The 13,191-nt window shown below is 38.7% G+C and overlaps 1 protein-coding gene across 5 annotated transcripts in view; it reads left to right on the plus strand.

Moving 5' to 3' along the window:
• Positions 1 to 13,191, plus strand: part of LOC143040605 (uncharacterized) — a 535,837-nt gene that overhangs the window by 94,633 nt on the left and 428,013 nt on the right. For all 5 annotated transcript variants that reach the window (XM_076211732.1, XM_076211736.1, XM_076211735.1 and 2 more), the window contains exons 4-6: positions 4,624 to 4,693; positions 4,832 to 4,962; positions 8,992 to 9,047. In XM_076211732.1, the coding sequence (XP_076067847.1) occupies positions 4,624 to 4,693; positions 4,832 to 4,962; positions 8,992 to 9,047 (257 nt within the window). The remainder of the gene's footprint in view (positions 1 to 4,623; positions 4,694 to 4,831; positions 4,963 to 8,991; positions 9,048 to 13,191) is intronic.

The raw sequence follows: 13,191 nt of genomic DNA on the forward strand, positions 1-13,191 counted from the left end.
GACACTGCCCAATGCCCATGCAGGGTTGCCAGATTACTCATGCCAAGCCTTGCGGCATTTGATAAAAATAATAAATACGTCATTTAGAAATATATATACAAAACACACACAGAATATAATACAATATAAATATACTTAATACACAATACAATGATAAAGAAATGTACTGAAATAATACAATGTATGTATTATACACCATGCCAACACACACTTGCGTAAGAACGTTATATATTTTTTTTATTTCCGCCCACAAAATTGCATATTACGTTGATACATTTTAACTTACAAAATCATTAATTGATTTTCTATTGCTATATTGCGCCCATGGTTGAAAAAAAATCTAAAACTATAATCACAAACATATGCACTTGCGTAAAAACGTTATAGTTAACTTGGAAAAAAAAAAATAAAAGTAGAGTTTATCTGTCAATTGGACACTACGACAGTATAGAAGAACTCTGCTATTAATAAAAATTAAACCATTTCAAAGGTGACACATTTTAGAAATGTTACATGTCTTGGAGAGGGGGGTCTGTAAGTCCTCCGAGGTCGTAAGTTCTCCGAGGCAGTAAGCCTTTCAAGCTTGAAAGTTCTCCGAGGGTGCGAGTCCTCCCAGGGTGCAAATCCTTCGAGGGTGCAAGTCCTCTGAGGGTGCCAGTCCCCCGAGGGTGCCAGTCCTCCGAGGGTGCCAGTCCTCCGAAGTTGTAAGCCCTTCGAGGCTGCAAGTCCTCCGAGGTCGTAAGTCCTACGAGGGTGCAAGTCCTCTGAAGTTGCAAGTCCTACGAGGTTGTAAATCCTCCAAGGTTAGTCCTCCAAGGTAACAAGTCCTCCAAGGTAATAAGTCCTCCAAGGTAATAAGTCCTCCAAGGTAACAAGTCCTCCAGGGTAACAAGTCCTCAAAGGTCGCAAGTCTTCAAAGGTCGCAAGTCCTCAGTGGTCGCAAATCCTCAGTGGTCGCAAGCCCTCAGTGGTCGCAAGTCCTCAGTGGTCGCAAGTCCTCAATGGTCGCAAGTCCTCAGTGGTCGCCATGTTCCCTTGAACTGACCAGGAAAAAATGTCCCTTGGGTTCGGCCTCGACCTCAGGGCAGAACCCAAACACAGGATCCCCAGCACGGGATCCCTATCGTGGGATTAGAGTGCGGAGCATTGCGGCCGAAGGCTGCTGCGGCCGTAGGCCGCTATTTGCGTAGCCATGCCCTCGGCAAAGCCAGGAAGGGCGAAGCCCGCGGCTTGTTTAAAAAAAAAAAAAAAAAAAAAAAAAAACTACGAAAATCATGTTTAAATTTATTTAAGGGGACCTTCTCATTGGTGGTCCAGAACTCGATGTTGGGATTTTTATGAAAATGAGTCAACAATCTTACTATGTTGCCAGACATAAAAGATTTCACCTCTACAAGCATTATAAATAGTGAAAAAAACACTCTATTTTCACATGTAGGTATGGGTAAGAAATCTCCTACACGTATGCCTATGCATACATTGATGTCTATATTTTGAAGAATATTATATTTCTTGTTTATGTGGATCACACATGTGTACGACAACATCTGAATACGATGCCATCATACACTGTCATCATGTGTCACTAGAAATTTAGAATATACAATAAAAGTGTGGCCACGTGTCTTGCGATCAGCTGTTTTTTGTTTTGTTTCGTGTTTGCTAACGCTTGTGTGGACATTTTCGTCATAGTATTTCTACCATGCCGCGCAAGAAGAACCAGCTAAAATGACGGAGGGCCACAGAACATATAAATGAAGTAAACAGAGCAAAAAAAAATAAAAATAAATGTAATAATAATGCCAGTGAATCAGCAAGCACACATGTAGTGACCGAGTGTAACTTAGACTAGTCGTCTGTTATGGTGCCAGTGGATGACGGGTTACTATCTACAAATAATGTGTTTTTTCCTACATGGAATTTTTATAATAAAGTTTCAGTTCCTCCAAACAGTGATTATTATATCTCAGAATTATTTGCTGGAAATAGTTAAGGAGAAAACTACGATGAATGTGATCTTCATCTCTGCCTTTCCTCTAATGAGGAAATGGAGGAGGAGAGTAGGGAAGAAAATGTGTTTGTTGAAACTATAAAGGATTCAAGTGAAAGCGTGGTAACTAAAATGCCCGCAGCACTAGTCAATAAGACATTTGTTAGAAGAAATTTCTGAAAAAGATAAAACAGAGGACGAAGAGGAGGAGGAGATGGAGCCTGAGAAAATAGAAGTGATACATACCATACCAGACACTTCATCACGCCAAATGGTAGCTGCTATTGGCAAATGCAATATATGTGGTGGTGGTCTGGAAATTTGTCTAAATAAAGAAGTATTTGATTCTAGAATGACAGTAATATGTACAGTTTGTGGAGACTTGGTATTTGAAAAAAAAATCCTCAGAAAACAAAGGTAGAAAGTACAATGAATACAATTATTTTTACGTAACCGACTTACAATATATATAACTTTTTAAGTAAACCAGTTCATCTGAAAGAAAAACAAAGGCTTAGATCAAGCCATAGAAGCTAAAAAAAAGAAAAAGATATGAAGTAACAAAAGATCCTGGATACGAAGCTGGGGCATTCTATAGATTCAGTTTAGAACCTGGCGACAAAGAATGAGTTGGTCACTCATGATAACCCTCCCCCTCTTTGAGGGGCTAATGTTGCTAAAAAATGCAAGGGGACTAGGAGCCATGTAAGAATCTATCAGGAAATCACAAAAGTAATAACTGAAAATGACGTTCAAGTTGCTATTTTAAAGAAAATGTCTTTGCAAACTTTAACTCCTGTTTTCTCAAAACTTTGTTTTATGCAAAAAGTTAGCACTCAAAATGCTAAGGCTTCCACAATTTTTAAGATATTTAAATAAAAACATAGAAGTGAATTTTGGATAAATTCTGCTTAAATCTGTGTACTTTTTTGATAAAGTTGAAATTTTAATTTTACCAAATATTTTATTTAGGTTATAGTAAAAAAAAAATTCCGATTTTTCACCTCTCCGTTTTTACTTGGTCTAAATGTAAAGTTATTTACATTTTTTGGGAATTTGGCACAGGCAATTCTAAAGAGCATAACTTGAGAAATAAATTCATGTCTGTTTTTTTTAATTTGATTGAAAAATATGAGAGCCTTATATTTTCAAAATCGGCCAATTTTCTGGCCCTCGGAAAACATAAATACTTATAAAAAAGAAAAATAGAATAGAAAAAACTAAAGGACCAAATATTATGAAAATTGGTGTGTAATCGTTTCTAATGGTCTTCTATAACTGGTAAACAAATTAATGGAGGTAGCAGCAAAAATAAAAAAAATGGTCTCAAATGAGAAGGTCCCCTTAACTTAGGGATGGTTTATTACACTACGAAAACATAATTTGCGCATATATAGAAACGCAGCGACAAGTGAAACAGGTGACGTATGGTAACGTACGGTAAACAAAGGGTCAATGTTGCATTGCTTATAAACACTATAAAATTTACGAAAAAGCTAGAAAAGATAATATTTTACGATTTCATTGTAAATGATATATGAATTTCTAGCAGCAATAGTTCAGTTTTAAACAATGATTCGGTAGGAACCTTATATATATATATATATATATATATATATATATATATATATATATATATATATATATATATATATATATATATACATATATATATATATATATATATATATATATATATATATATATATATATATATATATATATATATATATATATAGTATTATGCATACAAAGAGCACGAAAAGCTTTCCGATGCATATTGTGCGTACACTGAAATTCCGTGTCATTGTCACATTGAAATTGCCAATTGTTGAGATTTCGGTAACAGAGTAGTGCTGTCCCTCATTTGTCGAGTGGATAGGTCTCACTCCTGATTTTGGCCAAATATTTACTTAAAAAAGTGCGACCTATATGCGAGTATATACGGTATATCCAGTTTGAAATCCCGTCAGGTCGAGATTTTTGTCAAATACAAAGGTGACCATTGGATTTGACAAAAATCTCGACCTGACGGTAAATTGAGACAGTACAGGCTCATAAACAGTAAATTGAGACACAGAGATCACTAAGTTAATTGTAGATGGTGAGGGGAGCAAATATCTGTGTAAGGGGGGAAAGTGCTCAATATCCTGGGACCATTATGGTCCCAGGATATTGAGCACTTTCCCCCCTTACACAGATATTTGCTCCCCTCACCATCTACAATTAACTTAGTGATCTCTGTGTCTCAATTTACTGTTTATGAGCCTGTAAAACGGTTTTGGTTCATCTTTGCATTTATCTACCACACCTACATTCTTCCTCCCTGCAAACTCTGGGATAGTCATTCCTAGTTCAATTGTAATCTTCTTTTGTTTTACTGCTTCTTCTCTTCCTTCATTTTCCCCAAGCCATGTCCCTGGCCTTTTTTTTCAATTTCACATCTTTTGTTAAACTAGTCCTGTTTCTGTTTCTTCCTTCCACTAATGTTTGTCACATGTTTGTTCACTCCCAGATTGTAAATGTTAAGGAAGTTTCCCCATTTCCTCCTTGTTCCTGTGATGTGTATGTGTATATATGTATATATAAACAAGTATTTAGTATTTCTTAACAATTTTCCTCTCTTCTGATAGATGCAATCCTGAAGACATGCAGCCAAACAAAATAAATGGTGAAGTAATTGGAACAGGAAATTACCTAGAGGTAAGTTGTCTCATCAATGAAAGCACTATTTTCTTGTTTCCTTGAGCAACTGAACACTCTGCAGACATGTTTAAGGCACATAGATGTATAATTAATCCAGATACATTTTATCTCATGGCTTGTGTGACCTTGTTTCAGAGTTCAGCCATCTGTTTATCTGCACTCCATGCAGGATTTCTAAAAACAGATGGTGGAGAAGTGCAGTACACATCTTCTGAAGGAAATGAAGTTGTTGGGACTATCAGAAACCGAGTTGTGTCTTCATATGGGTAAATCAATAAGTATCATTTTCTCTGGAAAGACGTGCTTGTGTGCATATCTATAACATTTTTGGTCTTGAGTTTCTTTGACTGGAATCCTAGTCTCACAACAGCTGGCAACAGTCTTTGGGCTCTCTCACAGATCTCTTTGGGAAGAAACTCTTCGCTGTTGCATTAGCATGACACTGTTTGTGTGTCAATGGCTGTCAGTTTTCCATGTATGAAAATAAATACTGTTGAAGTTGACAGAAAGAGAATTATTAGGCATAGTCCAGAGACTGAGTGTTATTGGTTCCTGCATATCTATATTTCTTTGCTGTGTTGAGCCCCCACACCGGAGTATTGGCTGCACAGGTGTTGTAGTAAATACTTTAGGGACTTTAGTTATACACCTTTGGACCTAAGTCACACAACATTCTTTTAGGTTTAAAGAAAAATTTCCACTCATAGATTTTTTTCCCCTTAAATCTTTCCTGCACTACTCTGAGGATACTAACTCTTCTTTTCTCTTTGCTCCTGTGGTAGGGGAATAAGAATGCCACCACTGTATTTCCATGCATTTTATACAAGACAGTTAATGATATGGAGTTAAGAAATTGGGGTATCCCATCTCTGTGTTTTTTCTCCCATAAGGAGTTTAGGCATCTTATTATTGAAATCTACCTTAGAAAGATTAATTCTTGATACAAAGAGGTGCCTTCATGTTCATTAAACATCAAGTTCAGATCGCAAGCAATTGTAAATGAGATAATCAGAAGGGCATGGAAATCAGTCATTGTATTACTCTTGCTTGATCTCTTGGGACCTGTGGCCACAGCCACTTGTCCGGAAATCAGTGTGAAGAGATTTTGTGTTAATATCTGGAAGGGATTAGCGTAGGGCAGTATAATAAAAGGTGTTCTATGTCTTCTGTGTGGTGATTGCATCATAGGCAACTGGTGTCTGTTGTTGGATTGATTTTGTGTCGGTACTATTTTGATAAGTGAAACGTACTAATAAAGACTCTGTGGTGTTTATTTCAACAAGAAGAGATCAGTCAACCAATTCATTGCCCCAGATCCCTCTTGTAGGAGACACATGGCCCCCAGGTAGGTAGTGGCCACTGTATGGGCCCATAGGTCTCTCAGGGAAGAAATATTGTGTTGCTGTGTAGGGATTATTAGTGTAGGTCAGTGGAGGATAAAACGCTCTGTGTCCTCTGTGTAGTGTATTTAAGCCAGTTTGATTCTGTAGCCAAGCCTATTATGTGATGGTACTGTCTTAGTCCTGGATGGTGTCCTGAATGCAAGCATGTTAGTGTGGTTCTTACTTCTTGTGAGAGGGATTTTACTGTGAGGGGTGATTTCTGTTTTTTTTTTTTTTTTTTGGTGAATTGTTAAAGATGGTGGTGTCTTGAAGAGCTTGTTTAGTGATCTGGGTGTGAATGTGTTACCTCTGTCCTTTAGTATCTCATTTGATAAATGCTTTGTATCTTCTAACATTTCTTAATGCTCATTCTTGTTCCAAGAGCCTGTTTTGGGGGCACATAAGTCACCACAAACTTTCCACTTTTCATGTCTCTGTCTTTGACTTTTATCATGATCATTTCTACATTGTTTTTACCCTTAGTAACCTTTGTCACGTTCAAGTTTTTCTAGGCCAAGAACAGGATTCCTCCTTCCTTTTTCTTGTTTCTGTTTTTAATATGTTTAAGATGAAGTGCTTGAGAAGTTTGATACGAGTTACAAGGATGAATAGGGTGAGATATGAAGTGAGGCAGAGTGGGTATGGAAAGGGAACTGGCAGATAGGTGTTGATCAAAGAATATTTGGATGGTTTGGGCATATAGAAAGAATGAGTGAGGAATGAGTGTGGAAGGTAGAGGTGGGTGGAGTGAACTTGAGGGGAAGACCAGTAATAGAATGGGTAGATGGGGTGAAGGGGGCCTTGGGTAAAAGGGGAATGTCTGTTGAGAAGAGGAATGAGTGAATGATAGGTGTGAGTGGAGAATGAATGTAAATGGATGATAAGCTGATGCAGCCTGAAGGGATTTCTCCTTGTCTTCTCTATTCAGTTGTAGAGGGTTGCCACATAAATAAAGTAGTGGGAGTCAAGCAACTTTGGCTGTTGGGCCTTGCTGTGGATGTGATGTGTCATGCTGCATAGCTTCTGACCCAGGCAAGCAAGGCAAGGAACAGGAATGGCCCTGCCTCCATAAGGAGGCAAGAGGTTTTTAAAAGGGAAAACAAAAAGATGCTGAATGGGTGTGGGATAGGTGGAGGGTGGGTGCATACCTTGGATGGTTATATCCCTTATAAGGGAAAATAAGCCTTTTAGTATGTAGATAGAATTACATGATTGTAGTATACAGGGAAGGAGCTATATTTGTGGGGATCTGGTCACTTTTCCTTCATCTTTTATGCTTAATTTAGAAATTGCTCTTGGTTTTAGCTCAGGATATATCTTCTACAGTGTTGCAGGAATTCATGCATCTATATAAGGAAGACTATGTTTCTTGATATCCTTCAAATATTTACCTAATTATATTTACTTAATTGTAATATACAGGAAGGGAGTTGCTTTCATGGGATCCTGTACTTTTCCCCAACAATCCAAAGTTTTGTCTTTTCTGGTTTTAGCTCAGGATAATGCCTTTACTTTTTTTTAGAAATGTCCCCTTTTGGAGCTACAGGTAGCAGGACTCCTAATCCCATCCCCTGTCCTGTTTTTTGTTGCCTTTTACGACTCAAGTGGAAAGACTTGGTGGTAGCATTCTCTTCCCCCACCACAGGGCAGGCAAAAAAAGGAAGTGAATATTTAGAGAAATGTTACAGGACAGTAACAAGGGGTTCGGGGACAGCATAACGGAGGGATAGTCATAGTATATAAGTGTCATAATTTCTCTATGAACAGAGTGTTCCTCTATCACAGACAAAATGATGTGTGGTTCAGGAGGTGCCAAGATGGGAGGGAGGGAGGAGGGGAGTGGAATATATAGGAAATGGATTGGGTGGGAGTGGTTTCTATGCCTTTTTCTTTTTGGCTACCTCCCATGTAAGGGGAAAAAGCCTTTGGTATATGTATGTATGTATGTAGCTCAGGATAAATCATTTTCTAATCTGTACTAGGAGTTGATGCATTCACATGGAAAACAGTATTTCTTGACATCCTTTGGACATGTAGTCTTTTTTCTGTTTGTTCTCTATGACCTTGTGATCCTACCAACCCAAACCAAGAGTTTTACTTACTTTCAATTATTTGAACACTCTTATGAGCCTTTTACTATTCTTTCTTTCAATGATGGCAGGTGTATTATTTCTAATCTCTCTTCATATTTCATACTCTTCATACTCTCTTTATATTTCATCTGCAAAACTCGGATCCAGTTTAGTTGCTGCCCACTGTATTCTCTTAATTTTGTATATGTCCTTTATGTGGAGACCACACCACTGCTTGATCAGGCATATTATTTTTTCATCATCTTGTCAGTGTAGTGAAAAGCCACTTTTCATGAATAGTCCAAATGTTTTATCCACAATTTTGCTATCATATTTGTTATGTGACAAGGTGTCTGGGACCAACACTCTTAGATCTTCCTCTTTTTATTTTTGTAATTTATTAATTTCTCATTAAATAACTCATTGATAAATTTTCTTAACCTTTAGACATTTTTCAATACCTTTTTCATCAAAGTTAATTATCTACAATTGATTTTTTGCATATATATTGTCTAGATCTTGTAATAATATGTGGTTTCCCAAATTTTGCTTTACTCTCATGATTTTTGCATGGCCTACAAATGTGTTAGTGCAGTTTGTCCCTTCCATCATGTCATTTGCATACATCAAGAACATGACAGGTGCCAGAATCAACAACTGTGTGGTCTCCAGTTTGTTTCCTTGACCGTATAAAAATATATCAGTATCTAAATCTGAAAGTCATACTCACTATTTGAAATCTTAAAGGAATGAATTATTGTTCAAATCATTGAAAAGAAAATTAGCACCTTAGCTGAAATGAGAGCTGAGTAGACTGACAACACTTTCTTTGGTTTTTCAGAAATATAGGAAACACCTACCACTTCACAGGGAAAAAAGTGGTTGTTGACAAGAACTGTAAGTAGAACAATACTGTATATTAATGAATGACCATTCCTATTGTCTCTTTCATCCTTCCATCCTTTCAGTAGAACATATCATAGGAGGGCAAGAACCGCTTCCATTAACCACTTCAGTACAAGTGAAAATCTTGCACTCAGCATTGGCTGCCATATGTTCAATGCATCACACTGCTTTCATTATAGAATACAAAGTCACTATTGTTTTACTTTTCTCTTTTACTCTGAGTAATAATAAACACAGAAAACATCATCAAACCAGTTCACAGAATCTGGAAGTAAATCATGTACTACGAAAATATATATATAATTAAGACGCTGATGCTGGCATCCTTGTGTATCCACTTGCACCTCACAATGCCTACATAGGTGTCATTGTACCAAAGTGGTCAATTGACGACCCCTCATCCCCTCATGCAGGAAAAGAGAAGACGGGGAGAAATCCCTTCGGATTGCATCAAATTACTTTTCACACATACTCCCTCACCCTCCCATCCCCCATCCACTTCCTTTCATGCATCACAACATCATCCATACATAACAATTTTCCATTCATCCCTACCTTCTGTATTCTCCTGTCCTTCCTCAACAGACATTCCCCTTTCCCAGTGCCCCATTTACTCCATCCATCCATCTCATCCTTGGTCACCCCTAATGTTCACTCCTTCCACCTCTGCCTCCCACAGCTCTTTTACTAATCTTTCTTCACTCATTCTTCCCATGTGTCCAAACCATCCCAATACTCTTTCACCCACCGTATCTCCCAACTCCTCTTCCACCCCCGTTCTCCTCCTCACCTCCTTTCTCACACTCTCCAGCCTTGTAACCCCTATCATACTTCTCAGACACCTCATCTCTAAAAGAGATACAAGAGGAGGGGCAAGAAATGGAAAAAGAAATAGAGGAAGTGCACAGATGGGACTTTATTAAAAAAAATTAAACTAAGATTTCAAATGACAGCAGAAGCACTAATACAGCAACGCTGGCAAAAAACAAAAATTACAAAAATGTATGAATAAAGAAAGGAGTGATGAAAAAGAGAGGGAAAAACACAAAGAAATGAAAAAAAAAAGAGTAGAACAGAGACTGAAAAGAACGAGTCTTATGGAGAGTAAGTACTGGACCTGAGGCTGTGAAAATGGTATATATATATATATATATATATATATATATATATGGCGGAGCCAACTGGGGACTTCACAGATCAAGTGGACAATCAGCATCATAGCGTCCGTGACGTAGACAGACTTGGGACTGAAGGTTATAGAATCACGGGGATATTTGATGCGAATTTAATGCAGATCTGATCCATCGTGCAGGATGGAACCAAGGGGATTTCGATAGTTATGGTGGAATGATGAAAACTGGAAATGGGACTGTAGTTACTAAAGGCTAAAGGCTACACATGAAATAAAAGTATTTCCAAGGATCCACTAGTACACTCTAACCTAATATAAAAGGGTTTTACTACTCACTGAGTTGATTATGGAGAGGTGTGTGTACAACTTGCGAGTTTTAGAACCAGATTGGCGCTTAAAGTGTGACGTGACATCACAACAGCAACCGGTCTCACACACCTTTTTAAATCTAATTCTTAAAGTGAACATTGTACAAATAATGAGATGTTATCTTACAGCACAGCTTGCAGACAACTTACAAGGTAGGATTTTCGAGTAGAAAAGGCCTCTGCTCGAAATATACTTAAAATTAAAGCATTACAAAAAACAAAATTGAAAACCTCTTCCGAGGGGAAACGAGCCTTACGACAAAAAATATGTAAACATGGGGATACACGGACGTATAAAAAAGCCCCGTTACCTCTCATAACGGCACACTCCCTAATTTTCTAGGGGGAAATTACAAAATCTATTGACCTAGCAACACAAGCTCAGAAATGGGTCTTACATATTCATGGGCTTTGTTGTTTACCACAACTCTTACTTGGACTTTCCTGACTAAATCATCCTTGCTAGGGAATACTTTAAGTACAATGCCCAAGGGCCACTGTCCTTGGGGACACTCTTGATGTTTCACCAGCACTACATTGTCTACCTTTATGTTTGGAGAGGAATTGACCCACTTTCTTCTGGGTTGCAAAGAGGAAAGATACTCTTTCTTCCATCTCTTCCAGAATTCCTCAGCAAGGTGATGAACATGTTTCCATTGAGATTTGTATACTGCCTTAATATCTATCTCTTCAGGAAGAGTTACAGGAATATCAGTTTTCTGAGTGAGAAGGATGGACGGAGACAAAATGAAAGGACTACTAGGGTCCGAGGAAACAGGAACTAAAGGTCTGGAATTCATGATCTTACATACTTCTGCAAAGAAGGTTACTAACACCTCATGTGTTAATGCCTTGGGGTGATGGTTAGTCAGTATCACATTCATGATGTTGCGGACTATCCCAACCATACGCTCCCATGCTCCACCCATGTGAGAAGCATGAGGAGGGTTAAACAACCAAGTGCAACCTTGACTTGACAAGAAACTATTGACATCACCACCTTCATCGGTAATGGCAAGCAAGTTCAGTGCTTTGACAGCACCTACAAAGTTCGTGTCTCTGTCAGAACGCATCAGTTTAACTGGGCCACGAATACAGATGAACCTCTTTAAGGCATTAATGAAGGAAGAAGTACTCAATTCTTCTACAGTCTCTATATGGATAGCTCTGGAAACAAGACAGGTGAACAGAACGCCCCATCTTTTACTTTCGAGGAAGGAACTTCTAGTGCGCCGCGTTTTTATATGCCAGGGGCCAAAGAGGTCAACTCCTACATAGGAAAATGGCAGATTGGGAGTAAGTCTATCAATGGGTAAGTCTCCCATCTTCTGAACACATACCCTACCTCTTACCCTTTTACAGGTGACGCATTTGGAAATGACCTTAGAAATGGTACGTTTCCCTCCCAAAATCCAGAAACCACCTGTACGGACGGCTCCTTCTGTAATCACTCTCCCTTGGTGGTGCACTGTCTCATGGTAGTGACGGATCAACAACAAGCCTAAGTGGGATTCCTTTGGAATAATAATAGGCCTTGCAAGCATACCAAGTACATCGCTGCCTTGACTCAACCTGCCTCCTACACGAAGTAGGCCCTTCTGGTCTAAATAAGGAGACAGAGATGCAATGGGACTGGAATGAGGTAAACAAACTTCACTTTGCAATTTAGTCATGGCAGACGAGAAATAATCCTTTTGGTATGTCTGAACAATGAGATCAGCTGCATCTTCTAGTTGATCGGGTGACTTATGTTTGTTACACATATGCCAACCTGAACAACACTTGTTACCTTGTTTGAAAGAACGGGCTATATGCTTAAGGAGAGCTACCGCTCTTACAAGGCTCCTCCAACAGGAGAAATTAGAGAACCTCTGAGCTAATGACGCAATTGCAGGCTCTACATTGCTCTTGTTTGCACTAACAAGGGGTTCAGACTCAATTGTGTAGTCTGATACCTTTACTTCTTTATCTGTCTCAGGGCTTACAAGAGGAAAACTTCCACTGGTGGATACAACATCCCCAAATAAGCTTGAGGGACCTGACAACCAATCACTCTGATTTAGGTCGGTTATTTCAAGACCACGGGTAGCCAGGTCTGCTGGATTACAATCTGTAGGTACATAATGCCATTGGGTAGGTTCGGTGGACGACCTAATGTGGTCTACTCTGTTACTCACGTAGACATGAAATCTACGCCTTTCATTATGAATATAGCCCAAGACAATCATGCTGTCAGAATAGAAATGCCTTGCGTCTAAGGTTTTGTCTAAGCAATCCGAGATGGAATTACTGAGATTAACTGCCATCACTGCAGCACACAACTCTAACCTGGGAATAGTATGACCATGGTTGGGAGCTACTTTAGCTTGTCCCCTCACAAAACACACCTGGTAGCTTTTGGTATCACTGAAAACTTTAAGATATGATACAGCTCCTACTGCTACTCTGGAAGCATCTGAAAAGGTATGAAGCTCTATCCTGTGAGCTTGAGACAAAGAAATACTAGTGAACTGACGATTGATGCTTATGTCCTTGAGGTTCCTTAAGGACGTTAGCCATCTGGACCATTTGGTATGGATCTTAGCTGGTATGGGTTCATCCCAACCACACTTTAGATTGGTTATCTCTCTTAGGA

This window comes from Oratosquilla oratoria, chromosome 29 (assembly GCF_046742065.1).
Source record: "Oratosquilla oratoria isolate Oo_2021 chromosome 29, ASM4674206v1, whole genome shotgun sequence".
NCBI lineage: Eukaryota > Metazoa > Arthropoda > Malacostraca > Stomatopoda > Squillidae > Oratosquilla > Oratosquilla oratoria.